Genomic DNA, 14,888 nt, shown 5'->3' with positions numbered 1-14,888 from the left:
TTAAAAATAAAACTGATTGTTGGTAACCCTACACAGAAACACCTGGCCGACCATAATATATTAATATTTGGTCCCGCTGGCTTCCGAGAAGACTGCTGCGCGTGCGACGACCCCGGCCGGGAAATTAGCATAGAGAATTATTGCCGGCCGAAGAAGTTATGCTGAGATTTTAGATGCTAAGTAGTTGTTGTATGGTTTAGTAAGTATTCATACTTATTTGTGACGTTCCACGATAAAGATACCTTATGGCGGTCGGCGCTTACGTTGCATAGCACCGTATTATAGTTTATTTAGCATTAGCAAAAACTTAAACAATCTTGATGTGTCTCTTAATTGAAAAACACGTTTTAAAAATAAGTCACGGCAAATATGTAACAACAATTATGAATCTAATACGATCATTTATATTCTTCTGCTTTCATAAGTAATAAGTCAATGCTAAAAAAAACGAACTATTAGTATTGGAGCGTGGTTAATATTGCCGCAAGCAAATAATAGAATCAGGCGTTGAGGAAATCCATATTAATTAAAAGTAACGTTTAACGTTTTAATTAATGGCATAATCGTCGACCGTCACTAAGTTTAACCGTGGAACGCCACATTTTATTTTCTTTGCCGTTTCACACTTGACAGAGTTGTCGGGGTCATCATTATGGCGCTGTCTTCACTGCTGGTTGATTTTTAAAGCTTTTTTTAATACCTCGTTGGCCGGGTAAACTAAATTAAATTAATTTATTTCAATATAATAGGGTTACACTTGTCACCTTTGTTATATCAGAGTACATCATACCTAAGTCATAATCATAGCACTAAGGGCCACTTGCAGTCTTGCACCATCCCACTATAAACCCGGGGTTAAGCGGTTAAACCGTTAACCAGAGTCAAATTGTACTGGTAACCATGGTAACTCCAGGTTTAACCAGTAACCCCGGGTTAGTGGGATGGTGCGCAATGTAAATAAACGTTTAAATTTTCTCAATAAAATAACGTATCAACTCTTTCATCCCGCTTATCGGCGTCCGAAGGCCGAGTCGTGGGTCCATTCACCAACGAACGTGACACCGAGAAAAACTCGCTATCGATCGATATAATAGTGATAAGAGAAGTAAGGCATTGGGACATATCGGACATGTCTTATTTTCGCTGATGGTGATTAATGTTAATTTGGTATTGTCAGTTGCAATAAAATCTTAAGCAATCAACCGACGTATTGGTTTTGAAGTACGAATAGCGAAGATATTTTTGTTATTGACTGTAGAATGAATATGATGTAGGTTTGTGTATTTGTTATTCTTCACTGTGATAGTTAAATATATTGAAAACGTAACAGATAATGTACCTCATCTTCCTCGCGTTGTCCCGGCATTTTGCCACGGCTCATGGGGGCCTGGGGTCCGCTTGGCAACTAAGATACATAACGTAACGATAACGTAGATAATGTAGGTACCTATGGAAGTCAATTTGTGTCCGACACAAACATAAGCCAGGAGCTCGTGTTATATTCTTCAACCATAACATAATTATGCTTGGGCAACCCAGTACAGGGCGAGAGTAAATTAAATTAGGTATGTTTAATAAGTAGGTAGCTTGTCGTACAATAAATTCAAAATTTGCTCACCAATGAACTGGCCCCCTTCGCAGTGTTCATAAGGGCGTCTTTACGAAGTAAATAATAAGTCAATGTTGTCGTACCTACCGTCGTGTCAATGCTGTCGTGGCGAGAAATCTCGAGAAATTTGTCCTAAGTCGAGACGGGAAAAAAATCTCAATGCCTCGAGAACTCGAGAAATAAATCTCTTGTGATAAGTAAAAAAAATAACGCATTTATATGATGTGTCTATAGTGTTATTTTTTAGGTAGTTAAATAAATGTATACAATGTTATTTTTTTTACATTTTAAACATCATTAGGTGCCTTTAGAGTTCATGGAGTTCAATGACGTCAAAAAATATGAATGGATCGTGTTATGGCAATCGTACCATATATATTTGTTATCGCCAATTGTGGAAACATCATTATGTACTATCGCCCACACTGTTAAATGTACATCGGTAGACCTTATGCCTATTGTAATAAGGTCCACTGATGTACAGTTAGGAGTGTTGATGTGTGTAAGAATGAAATCTTAGGCATTTTTTATCGATAAACGATACTATGAGACGATCAAACGATATTTACGATAACTGTTTTATCGCAAACCGTTCTCGGCCCAAAAAGGTTTTAATGACATATAAAGATTAATAGCATTTAACTTTTAAATCGTGTGAGGCCATTAATATGGCGAATAAGGCGTTTAACGATCTGTCAAATCCTTTTTGTGGTGTTACAGTAGAAGGTAAATGCGATTTGTCAAATTTAGAAGTATCACGAACTATTAAGATCGTTGACTTCTAAATTTTCTATAAATTAGTTATATCTCGTAATATACATATATCATCTCTAAACAACCACTCAACACTGAGTATTGAGACCCACCAGTGGGCCATGCTAAGCCTTTTTTTTAGCCATAGAGTGTAATTAATATTAAGTATATTTTTATTGAAAAACGTCTTAAAAAAATGGTAACTACCTACTACTTAGGGACCCAAAATAATGGAAATATATGTCCTTGTTATAATATAATTGTAAGATATAACATATTTGTGACTTATTTTTAAAAAGTGTTTTTCAATAAAAATACACGTCAAGATTGTTTACCTTTTTTCTAATGCTAATGAATACAAATACAATATGTACATCTAGAGAGGATTAATGTTATCTAGACCGGAATGCACCAAGTCTTCTGTAGTAGACATTAGGTAAAAAGTTAGTCCCTAATATGTGTTAACTTGTATTGTTTTACCAACACATTAGTAACAATAATTTTTGTTGCAGTTCCAACATGGAGCCGACGCGCAGCTCGCCGCACTGGTTGTCGACCTTCGTGCTTCTCTGCTCTTTCCTCTCCACACAATCGCTCAAAACTAAGGTAAGCTCTCTCTCTCTCCCTCTCTCTCTCTCTCTCTCTCTCTCTCTCTCTCTCTCCCTCCCTCTCTCTCTCTCTCCTTCTCTCTCTCTCTCTCTCTCTCCTTCTGTCTTCCACACAATCGCTCAACACTAAGGTAAGCTCTCTCTCTCTCCCTCTCTCTCCCTCTCTCTCTCTCTCTCTCTCTCTCTCTCTCTCTCTCTCTCTCTCTCTCTCTCTCTCTCTCTCTCTCTCTCTCTCTCTCTCCCTCCCTCTCTCTCTCTCTCTCCTTCTCTCTCTCTCTCTCCTTCTGTCTTTCGTCTAAGTAAGGATGCCCAGCAAGTAGAATTTCGTACATTAAACCGCCTGTTCTTATCTCTATCGCACGCGCATAATTATTCTGGCGGTTAAGTGCGCTTAAGTCACATTCACTCATTCATTCATTCAATGCTGTTTTTGAGATTTGTACTCTGTTTAACTGTATGTGTGTTAAATAGAGTACAAATCGCATTCAATAGGCTACATACCTACTAGTCAAATCAGCTTCTTTTTAAGAACTGTCAAAACGATTTGCTAATATGGAACGAATGTAGTGACGTCACGGTAAACTCACCTACTTTTTATATTTCAATCCGATTTATTAAATATAAATTGAGTTTAAAATAGCTGCTATCTGTGTTTTTCTAATAATTATCTGGTGCTTTATTTCGTGCACGGTTTGAAATAATTTATTTTAAGTAGGTACAGGAAACATCCCTATTAATCATTCACCTGTACTCTCCTGGCGATACCTACATTCTTTGAATTTTGATTGGTTCCGCGTTTACACAGCCAAATAGTCTATGGTTTAAAAACTCAGAAAAAATATGCGCGGGAATCGTCTGTGAAGTTGACAAATGACCTCACATTAGCCGTTTCAAACGGAACTATTCGAACAATGCTAGTGATAATCGAAGACAACTTTGCAATCGTTATACCGAATAGCGTTATCGAATTTTGTGACTTAAAACGAAAGTGTTAAGATGTTAAATAGCACTTGGACTTTGAGTAGATGGTGCGTTTTAAAGTTCTATTGCCGCGTTTTCAGCGTTTTTTTTTCGGAAGTCCGCGGGCTAGCGTATACATAATGTATTACCGCATTGCTTTCACTACGCTCTTGCTGGCGCTGAGATGTTTTGCAAATTTGCAAATAGACGTCGACGTCATACTAAAATTCCTTGCGTTTCTGTGATTTATGCTAATTGTAATGGTAGGCAGTTTGTGAAAAAGTAGGAAGCCGTTTGATGACTAGTAATGAGTCTTAAGGCTTCTACAGAAGTTTCAACAAGTGGCACGCGATTTTAGATAATTGCTGGATAAGTAAGAGCAACAAATTCAATCAATAGACCCTCGCTTTCAGCTCGTTTTATAAACACACTCATATTTTAATGCCTTTCATTATGTAGCAGTCACATTTTAAACTACTATTTTTAATATTCATATATTGTACATAATCTTTTACATTCTTCTACACAATAGACGTCGTACATAACCTAGCAAAATTATTCTTATAGTTTGTCAAAGGACTGTCTCATTTCAATCATAGACAGAGAGAATCATACTATCTTTGTCTTACACTAGTACTAGCACCCAAAAGAAAAGGATGCGCATAGTTTTCCTGGTTCTTACTGACTGACAAATTGGTTTGACCAAGTATATATCTCCATATCTCCTTATTAGATAAATTCTCACGCTGTTTTTCCCATTCGCGAAGATTTTCCTTCCATCTATTATCTATGACTGTAAACCACAGAATACAAAACAAATATACATTTGCCGTTCACAACCATTGTCACTGGCCAGTAATACACCATGCTACCATGTAATGACGTGTCTTGTGCCTTTACTAAGTGGCTAAACTAACTTTGTTTATAATAATTGATGAGTTCAACTTAAAATTTATGGTGATTTTGTTCGGCCAGTTTTGTAGCTAGTCAGTATAAATTGTGAACAGATGGCGGACCGCAATAGTTTTTATGCTATCGGTTTATTAATGAGTGGTATTATAGTTAATTTGGAACATTCGTCAAGTGTATACTTCTGCTAACGGTCCGATAGGGCTAACCGTACTCCAAGTTAAAAAATATTAACTTATTTTTCTGTTATTGTCAAATAGGTTTACGATTTCAAATCAGGGTACATTTTTAGTTTGCTGTTGTTTTTTTTTGCCATAATCCGCCATATTAATTCCAACGCTATTCTGTATAAGCGCATATTTACTGTATGTCCTTTAAAATATACTACGTCAGAGTTACCAAATACTTAATTTTTACTTAAAGGTATTATCGACTCAACGGAAAATTACATACCTACATGTTTTTGTTCTAAATTGAGAATTCGTATTTATACTCTTACCAAATTACGAAAAAAACCTACAATATAATAAAAATCGCCCAATCAATGACGTCTTTTAACCTAAACCATCGTACGTACGTATCGACGTAATTTTATTACTTTAGAAATCACACAAATAAAACACTATGACAAATAAAAAGGCACATTGGCGGAATGTATTCAATAAAATATACCGTCAAGAGATTTAGTTCGTGGTTTCGTCAGATATATTTGTTTTTTCGCGAATTGCGTCATAGAAAAATACCACAGATAAAAATTCAATTTAAGCCTTGAACTCTTTATGGATGCCGAAATAAAGGAAATGTAATTGGCGATGGATTTATGACTTGTCGTAGCATAGAGTGACCGTTTTGATAACCGGTTGCCATACAAAGATACAGATACAATAATCTAGAGATGAAACATGCGTGTGCCCGTGAGGGACAGAACACGTTTACACGACTAAATTAAAAACACGTTTTATCATTCCTGACAACATACTAGAAACAACCTACGTAATTTAGTCGGGTTCACCGGTGGGCGAGAACAATACGTCTATTACCGTTTTGACGTTGCACTTAGGACTTTTTAGGCTAGGTAGGAAGTTCTATAAGACCATACCGTTAGATTATTTCCCCCCACCCCCCATGTCTTATCCAGAGATCTTATATTCATACATACAAACGATCAATTTATAAACAAACGTGATGAGAGACTACGAGTAGGTACCTACTGACTGACACGTAATAGGTATATGAGAGCTTTATGGAAATATTTGTAACTCTTAGGGTTATAACCAGGTTATTTTCCTGCCCCAAATCTTCCATTTCCTTTTACGATCGGACACAAATAGTTTATTTGACTACCTACTTATTTATAGAATTTGAATTACAGATTAGCTTTGAGGTTTGACAAAAATACTTAAGGTTCATTTAAGGACGTTTTGTTATTAGTGTAACGTAACTACTTTTTTTCATGTTTGTATGTAGGTATATCTTTGTTGTACAGAATAGAAACAGGCAGTACAAAGGAAAACTTATCCTTTCAAGGTTTGAGATGTTTGACTCTCGAAAATGGATAATTTTGTATGGCGGCCGGCAATCGTGTTGTTGATACCGTAGAATTTCGTCAAGCGCCACGCCCGGCCGTTTCATAACGAACCGGTACGTAGTGTCACAAGCACAACTGGTACAGGATTGTGCCCGATTCTACCTCAATCAAGAGTTATTGATTAACCCCCTTATTCATTAAACTTTACGGGCCTGATTTAGTTAAATTATTGTTTTAACCCTTTCTTACAAATACATAAGTAAAAATGACAGATAAAGACAAACGATTCATAGCTAATTAGCTATGAATTTAGGCCAGTATCGCGTCTATGAATAACACCATAAGTTTAAGGGAGGTAAGCACACGGCGACTTTTTACGATGAAGCCGGGGTACTGTATCGATAGAGTTCGCACGTTAAAACCTTATACTGATTAAAATTTATAGGTATCATAAAAGCTTAGAACAAAGTTTCCAAATCGTTAACTTTCGTAATGTAATATCATAGAAAAGACAACGTTTTTCCCCAACGTTTTTCCCCAACGTTTTGACTCAAGCGTTTTGTGGTAACTAAATGTTCAACGCCGACTAACAAACCAGAATTAAAGCCGTAACACAATACCGCGCCGCAACTAAGGTCGCGGTGCAGTGCGGTAGTGTGTTACGGCTATTACGGCATAAGGCATGGTACAGCGGCCATGCCGTGTAGTGACATCTACTGTTAATTTCGAGGAAGCATATTTTGTTAATTTTTTTACCTCTTATACATCGAAACTTGGAAACGTCTTAATACGGTAACCGTTATTAAAATCGTTTATATTGCAAAAACATGCTGTTTATCATCCTTGACAACATCGACAAATTTAATGCACACAAATTATACAAACTGATAACACGATGAGACAACTACTGTCAAGAATCGTTTAAGCTCGCGCATTCATACGATTCAATCCCACCCACGCACTATATGTTAAGATTAGTGTGACATTTAGCATGCATTTTGTGTACTTTACTTATTTGCGGCCGGCAAAAAATGCAAGGACCTTAACAATTTGGGTATCATAAAAAACGGCGTAAGAACTTGCCTAGAACAAATTAAACCCATGAAATTTAAGTATCATTTGAAAATGTTATATGTACATATAGGTAGGTAATAAGCATTTGATAGCGTCTTATTTACGGTTGTTCGCAGAATCATGAGGGCCTGCCGCGAACATGAAAATTTAAATTTCGTTATCTGTCTTTCTATCACTCTTGCATATTCGAACGATAGGGAGGCAGATAACGAAATCTCAATTTTCGTGTTTCGAGAAAGAGAGACAAATCGAGGGAACTCTTCAAATGTTATACCTCTTATATAGTGAATGTGTGAGGAAGACCATAAAAATTATGACAATTTAAACTGGGTATTAATATCCGTCCTCGCTTAGACCCAATTTCTAAATCCATGTTTCAAGCTTGGTCCGTGTCGAAACGACGTAAACCTGAACGATAAGTTCCATTTCCTGCATTAAACGTTTCGTCATTCTCATATTTTACAGGCATTTACAATTTAGAACTGTTTTGACATAAAGCGTTGTTAGAATCCCACGTTATGCTTATTTGTATATTGAAATAATGTACATTCATTTAATGTAATGTAAGCAACAAAATCACCGACAAAAGTAAAACGGCGCCATCTAGTGAGAAGAGCCATCTTGTCTGACAAAAATGCGATTAAAAAAAACACTATCAAATCGATTTGTCCTCTTGGGAACTACAATTCTGCCCTGCTAAGCCAAAGAGCGCTACCTATCTCAAAATAAAATTCATTGCTAACTTATACTTTAGTTTCTATTACTGAGAATTCCATTTTCAAAATCATTTATTTTTGAGATAACGCTATTCGGTTTAGGAGGGCAGAATTATATAGACTTACACACATATACAAAAAATATATGGGAGACCGAGCTTTGCTCGGAAAACATATAAAAACACAAAAATGCGCGATTTTCCAGAGATATGACCTAGCTAGATCTATTTATCGCCACCGAAAACCCCCATATAGCAAATTTCATTGAAATTCATGGCGCTTACGCGTTTAGGTCGCGTGATTCACGCTCCGCTTCCATAGTTTGTTATTGGCCGGCAACAACTTATGGCGAAAAATACTGGTTCTCTGTGCCGGTTCCACACGTAGGTAGTCATAATAGTTCAATGGATAATTTTGGCATAAATTGTAACGTGTGGTCACGTATATTTTCTCCTATTATGGTTTTGTTGCTTTCTGTCTATATAGGTCTAGATGAATCTAATTTGCAAATCAATTGACTTATATAATATAGGTATATAAAACATAATATTATTTTCTATTAAGAGCGTAAAATTAATACGAATTTGACATTGAAACAGGCGAAGTTCAAAAGCCTGTTTACTCAGGTCGTTGTTATTGTCAGTCTCATTAAAATATTAATCGATGTTTCCAAGAAAAACTAAACTTGATTGATATTGATTAGATCACAGTTCGATCAGAGGGGCCACACAATTCTATTCACGGGACAAATATAACTACATAATTTTCATAAACAAAACTATATACAGCCATACGGCTCGATTCGGGAAACGAATTAGAGATTCACTAGATATGAAATAGAAAAGATATGTGACGTTCCACGGCAAAAGGTACCTTATGGCGGCTAGCGCCGCGATTCGGGAAATGAATTAGAGATTCACTAGATATGAAATAGTAAAGTAATGTGACGTTCCACGGCAAAAGGTACCTTATGGCGGCTGGCGCTTACGTCGCATAGCGCCGCAATAATATTAGAGCGACGTTAATAATAGCGTAAGCACCAACCGCCATAAGGTACCTTTACCCGTGGGACGTCACATATCTTTACTATAATCGTATCTAATTAATCTCTAATTCATTTCCCGAATCGCGCCGTTCCTGTTAGAATCCCTAGTTCCACTCAAGATGTTATCACAGTCTGTTAGTAGCTCGGTACTACTTACAGGGCTAGAGACTCTTATTTAAAATGTGCGGTTTTTCGATCAGTTGTGTAAAAGTCTGTGACAGCCCTACTGTGTTCTTGTGCGCTGTCGGCATTTACGCAAACGTCAAAGACGTCGGTCCACTGTTACTTTTTACACTGTGATATCAAAGGACATCTTCATTTCGCTATAAAATATAAAAATATAAGATAAAAAATAGTTTATTCAAGTAGGCATATTACAATGCGCTTATGAACGTCAAATAATCCTTTACTGGCTCCAACCGTACACCTCTGCCCCGAGAAGATTTAAATCCCCCCTCAATTGGAGGAGGGTATCCCAATATGGGACCGGCAACAAACTCGGCGGGACACATCTTTTCAAAACATTATTACATCTTATAATTAACATGCATTACGAGTAATTAAGAAAAATACAATTTAAATTACTGTAGAATTCATGCAATTATACTCAGTGAGTACATAACTTTATACAAATACGTAGCTCTTTCAGAAAACATATCAAATTCTTTCAAAAGGAAAAGAAAATAAAACCAATAAAAGAAATGAGAATACATATTATATGAATCTGACTGATTGTTATGAGATGCTTTCATACAATTTGATGTGCTTTCTTACCTGAGCTGAGTCACCTTTAACTCTACACATAATACAATGCTTTTAATTGCTACTTGTCGTTATTACAGTTTCTGGTTTGGACCATGCATGTTTGTCTGTCAAGTAGTCCTCGACTCTGTAATAAGCCTTCAACATCAATGACTTTTTAAGTAATTCTTAAGAGCTGGAAAGGGTAATCTTAAAGCATCCTCAGTTAACTTGTTATAAAAATGAATGCATTGCCCAACGAATGACTTCTGTACTTTACGAACACGAAACTTTCTGATAGCAAGCTTGTTTTTATTTCTAGTATTATAGTTATGGACATCAGAATTCTTAGTGAAGGAGTCTAGACTCTTAACAACATAAATAATACTATCATATATGTATTGGGAAGCTACAGTTAAAATATTAATTTCTTTAAAAAGTTCTCTTAATGATTCACGCACCCTTAAATTATATATTGAACGAATGGCTCTCTTTTGTAAGACAAATATAGTCTGTATGTCAGCTGCTTTGCCCCAAACCAGAATACCATATGACATTACACTATGAAAATAACTATAATAAACAAGGCGAGCTGTTTCAACATTAGTCAATTGTCTAATTCTCCTCACAGCGTAAGCGGCCGAACTTAATTTGTTTGCTAGTGTTCTTATATGAGGACTCCATTGTAGATTTTTGTCTAATGTTAAACCAAGAAACAGTGCTTTATCTACCGTCTCTAAGCATTCATTATCCAAAAGTATCTTAGTATCGACTGGTTTAACATGCTATGATTCAATATGCTTCCCATCAAAATTTTTGTTCTATTGTAATGCCTGCAGTCTTACTAGGTCCAACGCTTAAGACTGCGTTGACCGTCCAGTAAGTAGCGCCCTTATTGGGGAATTATGTTTTCTAATAAACCAATTCATCTCTGCATAAATCAGTATATTACTAGAGTTAGACCAAGAAAAGTCTGCAACGATTTTGATACCATATGCAGTGGAAGTGTTATTTATACGTCATAATTTCATAGAAGTTTGACGTTTAAAATAACACTTGCACTGCGTGTGCTATCAAAATCGTTGCAGACTTGCCTTGGTCTAACTCTATTGTTGTCCTACTGTTTCCCCAAGTTTCAGTCTTTGCGTTGCGTTTATTGGAAAATGTATGAACTAACCAACAAACACTAATCAATATGTAAACATCCCCTATGTGAAACCAAGCCACACTTATCCCGCAGCCACACATATCCGTACAGCTAGGTAGTGCATAATTGGTTTATCGTATTTTCTCGGAAACGTTCGTATTTGTTATGCTACTTCAGTCAACGTCACTACTTTTTGTACCGAGACTGACTGAAATAGCAAGACACGTTTTCGTGAAAATACGATGGAAAATAATAATGCACTACATCTGTTTTGACCTTTACAGTCTGTGCGGGTGTCAACTAAACGGTTATGACGAATCGGAAATCATGCGTGTAAATCGTTTGGTCACCATTGACCGCGTTCGGCCCCATTCGGCGCGGTTCGGTTACATAATGTTGGGTCACCGATGTCACCGCGTGTGAATACGCCCTTAATAGGATTATAATTTTTTAAACTGACAATGGATCTATGGGGCTATTTAGATATGAGAATCGTCTTTCTAATCTTTTAGTCTATTATTTATTTACTAACAATATATTTACACGGCATTACAGACAAGTCAATTCACCGAGACATGAAACATTGCAAAATACACAGTATACAAACACATGAACTATAGGTATAAGGTGACATTAAACATAAATGCTGGACAACCTGTCATCCATCAACTCGCAGAACTTTAGACATTCACGGCACACAGTCGCCCATCTCCAAGCAAACAAGTCACATTCAGGGCCCTATTTCACCAACGTGACAGGTCCGACAATTGTCGACATCACTGTTACTGACGTCACAGGCCTCCATAGGCTACGGTAACCGCTTACCATCAGACGGGCGGTGTGGTTGTTTGCCACCAACATGTTAATTAAAAAAAACTCCACTATATCGCCAGTTAATAAGTTTTTATTTTGCGAAGCTAATGACAATTGTCACAAGAAATACGACAATGTCACGAAATTCCGACACAGAACTCATTTGCTGTCAAGAATTACTGAAAGTTCTTTGAAATCTTGTGACAATTGTCATCATTGTCATCATAAACATCGCAAGAGAAATACCTGTTTTTTGCCAATATAATAAAGTTTTTTTTAAATAATACAATGATGGTGACAAACAGGAATACGGCCCGCCCGATGGTAAGCGATAACCGTAGCCCATGGATGCCTGTGACGTCAGCAACTATGAGACTTGTCGCACCTGTCACGTTGGTGAAATAGGGGCCAGGTGCCGATGTCATGAGCGCATTGAGCAGCGTCAGCGCACGATAGAGCGGCGAATTCCTATACGACACCGTGCGCGCCGCCGGCACTGCCAGCAGTGGACGCGCTCGCGGCCTCAAAGTGATTTTTGGCAAGTCCATTACATACATTTTAAAGAACTGTAATAGTCTACATCTCTAAGTATGTATATCAAAACGTTTATTAGTATAGTCGTTATAGGTACTTACGTTATTCCTTCTATGAGGATATTCTATTAATTCAAATATAGTATTTTTCAAACAGCATGAGACAGTAATACATGTCATCTCCATAAAATTTATAACCTTAAAACGCAATATTTCTCAAAATAGTACTCAGATAGAAAATACTATAAACACGATAGAACCATTAACCCTTCGTATGCTTTGTCCCGTATACGTCCCAGACAATTTGGACTGTAATTAACAATTTCAAAGTTATTAATTCAGTAGCAAATTTTTGACGAGGGCAGACGAAGGGTTAATATCTAGTTAATTAGAGATAAAAAATAGGTAAGTAAAAAAAATCTAGACTGCAAATAAATATAGGCACAGGTATTAGCCAATTAACTTTATTGATATACGAGTAATCATAGAGGCCGATTGTATTTTATCAATTTGATATTATTTTGTAATTGTTATGATACGATCTTGATACAGCTCGCAGTATTACAGTCAACTGTAAAAATATGGGTGCACAAATTATCTCAAAAATATCCCATAGGTCTTATGTCAGCTAATTAAGAACTATGGGACATATTTTTGAATAAGTTGGCTACACCCATATTTTTACAGTTGACCCTACATCTCACGCGAATTTAAGTGCGAACGAAATGCCAAATGAAACGAAGACGCGCGAGCAGGGGATCAGCGTGAGTGATTTTCAAGGTCGCATCAAAACCAAATGAAAACATTAACAAATTGGTAAACAGAATCGGAAAGCTTAGAAATAGAGTCAAATTCAAAATATACCGAGCAACAAGCACTTTTATTTAAAATAAGTTAAAAGTGGAAAGATTAAAATAATGTTTACAAAGTTACGTTTAAAAAGTGTAATGCTCTTACGGTAGATGGCGCTAGGCGCCTCGCTGAAGCCGACCATTGACTAACAGTCCGCCGGACGATATCGGCCGGTCAGTTGTTCAGAACTGTCAAATTTTTGTTCTAACTGACAGGCCGATATCGTCCGGCGGCCTGTTAGTCAGTGGTCAGCTCAAGGCGCATATAAGTGATATGTTAGATATATTCGTTGTTATCGAGTGAAGTCTCCCGAGCTCAGTCAGATCCAGAATCACTAGTTCGTGTCTTGCCCGAGACAGTGGGTATCTCAATTTGCAGAAAGCTATGTGGTTTCGTTTGCAGTCGTTTCTGCTTAATACAAAATTATAACAGAATCTGTTTTATAATTACTGCACCAATATCCGCCACTAGCGATTTTCACACGCCCTCTTGCGTACTTTCCGCTCTAGAGGGATAAATTCGATTTTCGTAACGTTGCGATAAAATAACGTTATATTTATGAAACTGGCTCGTTAAAGAACGGATGTGTCGGAAATTAGAGATATTTTAAGATGATCAATAATGATCATTAATCTTTCCTAAGCGCCGTTTCGTGATCTATTATCACTAATGTGAAGGCCATTACATATGTACTTAGCCTATATGGCATGGTTAGGTAATAATTGATTAACATATGTTCTATGAACTATATAGTCCTTGCGAACCCCAATGGCTATTTAATTAAAAAAAAAAACAAATCGGTTCGCAACCGCAATCATGACAACAAACTTAATCGACAATATATTAACTCACATTTATTTATCGACGTTTCGACACAGGTTTCGCTGGTCGTGGTCGCGGCTAACTGATGTCCCAGCAAAATGTCAAAACAGAGATTTGTACTACCCGACGAAAAGTGTATGGAAAAGTTTGGGGTAGACATCACATTTTCAAACCACCCACTACACATAATCTTAATTATTGTCAATAGTCCGACACGCAACACTCACAATATCCACGCACACGTCCGAAGATAGATCGTTTGGCTTTAACTTCTGTATCACTGGTTCCCAAGTTTGCGATATGTTGAAACCATCCTCCCCATTAAAATTCCTGGGGTGTTCAAAACGCGGAAGTTTTAAATATTAATCGACAATTTTTGTTTATACATAATTGTCACAACCTGAAACGCAGACCTTCGCTTCGCTCGGTCAACTACACTTAGTGAATGATTGACTGATTGTATTATAGGTTATCTGTTCTGGTTTTCAATTTTTACTTTTTTTTCTATTCTCATCATTAGAGCACTTATTTGCCATAAAACTTGTTACACTTAGACCAAGAAAAGTCTGTAGTGATTTTGACAGTGATTTTGACCATGCAAGTATTATTTATATGTCATAGTTTCATAGAAGTTTGACGTTTAAAATAACACTTGCACAGCGTGGGCTATCAAAATCGCTGCAGACTTTTCTTGGTCTAACTCTATCATAAAAGCAACAAATTTGAATTAAAAAAAAAATAACATGAGGGGTTATGAATTATGATTTTAGCCGAATTA

The 14,888-nt window shown here is 36.7% G+C and overlaps 1 protein-coding gene across 5 annotated transcripts in view; it reads left to right on the top strand.

Moving 5' to 3' along the window:
* LOC134800704 (A disintegrin and metalloproteinase with thrombospondin motifs like) overlaps positions 1–14,888 on the top strand; it is a 204,620-nt gene that overhangs the window by 84,457 nt on the left and 105,275 nt on the right. For 4 of the 5 annotated variants that reach the window (XM_063773209.1, XM_063773205.1, XM_063773207.1 and 1 more), the window contains exon 2: positions 2,875–2,968. In XM_063773209.1, coding sequence (XP_063629279.1) covers positions 2,882–2,968 — 87 coding nt within the window. In that variant the 5' untranslated portion in view covers positions 2,875–2,881. Of the gene's footprint in view, positions 1–2,874; positions 2,969–3,080; positions 3,102–14,888 lie in introns of those variants that run through there. The other variant, XM_063773208.1, reaches the window with a different exon arrangement.

This window comes from Cydia splendana, chromosome 20, assembly GCF_910591565.1.
Source record: "Cydia splendana chromosome 20, ilCydSple1.2, whole genome shotgun sequence".
Taxonomy (NCBI): domain Eukaryota; kingdom Metazoa; phylum Arthropoda; class Insecta; order Lepidoptera; family Tortricidae; genus Cydia; species Cydia splendana.
The sequence above is the reverse complement of the archived record's forward strand: the minus strand, read 5'-3'. Positions and strand labels throughout refer to the sequence as shown.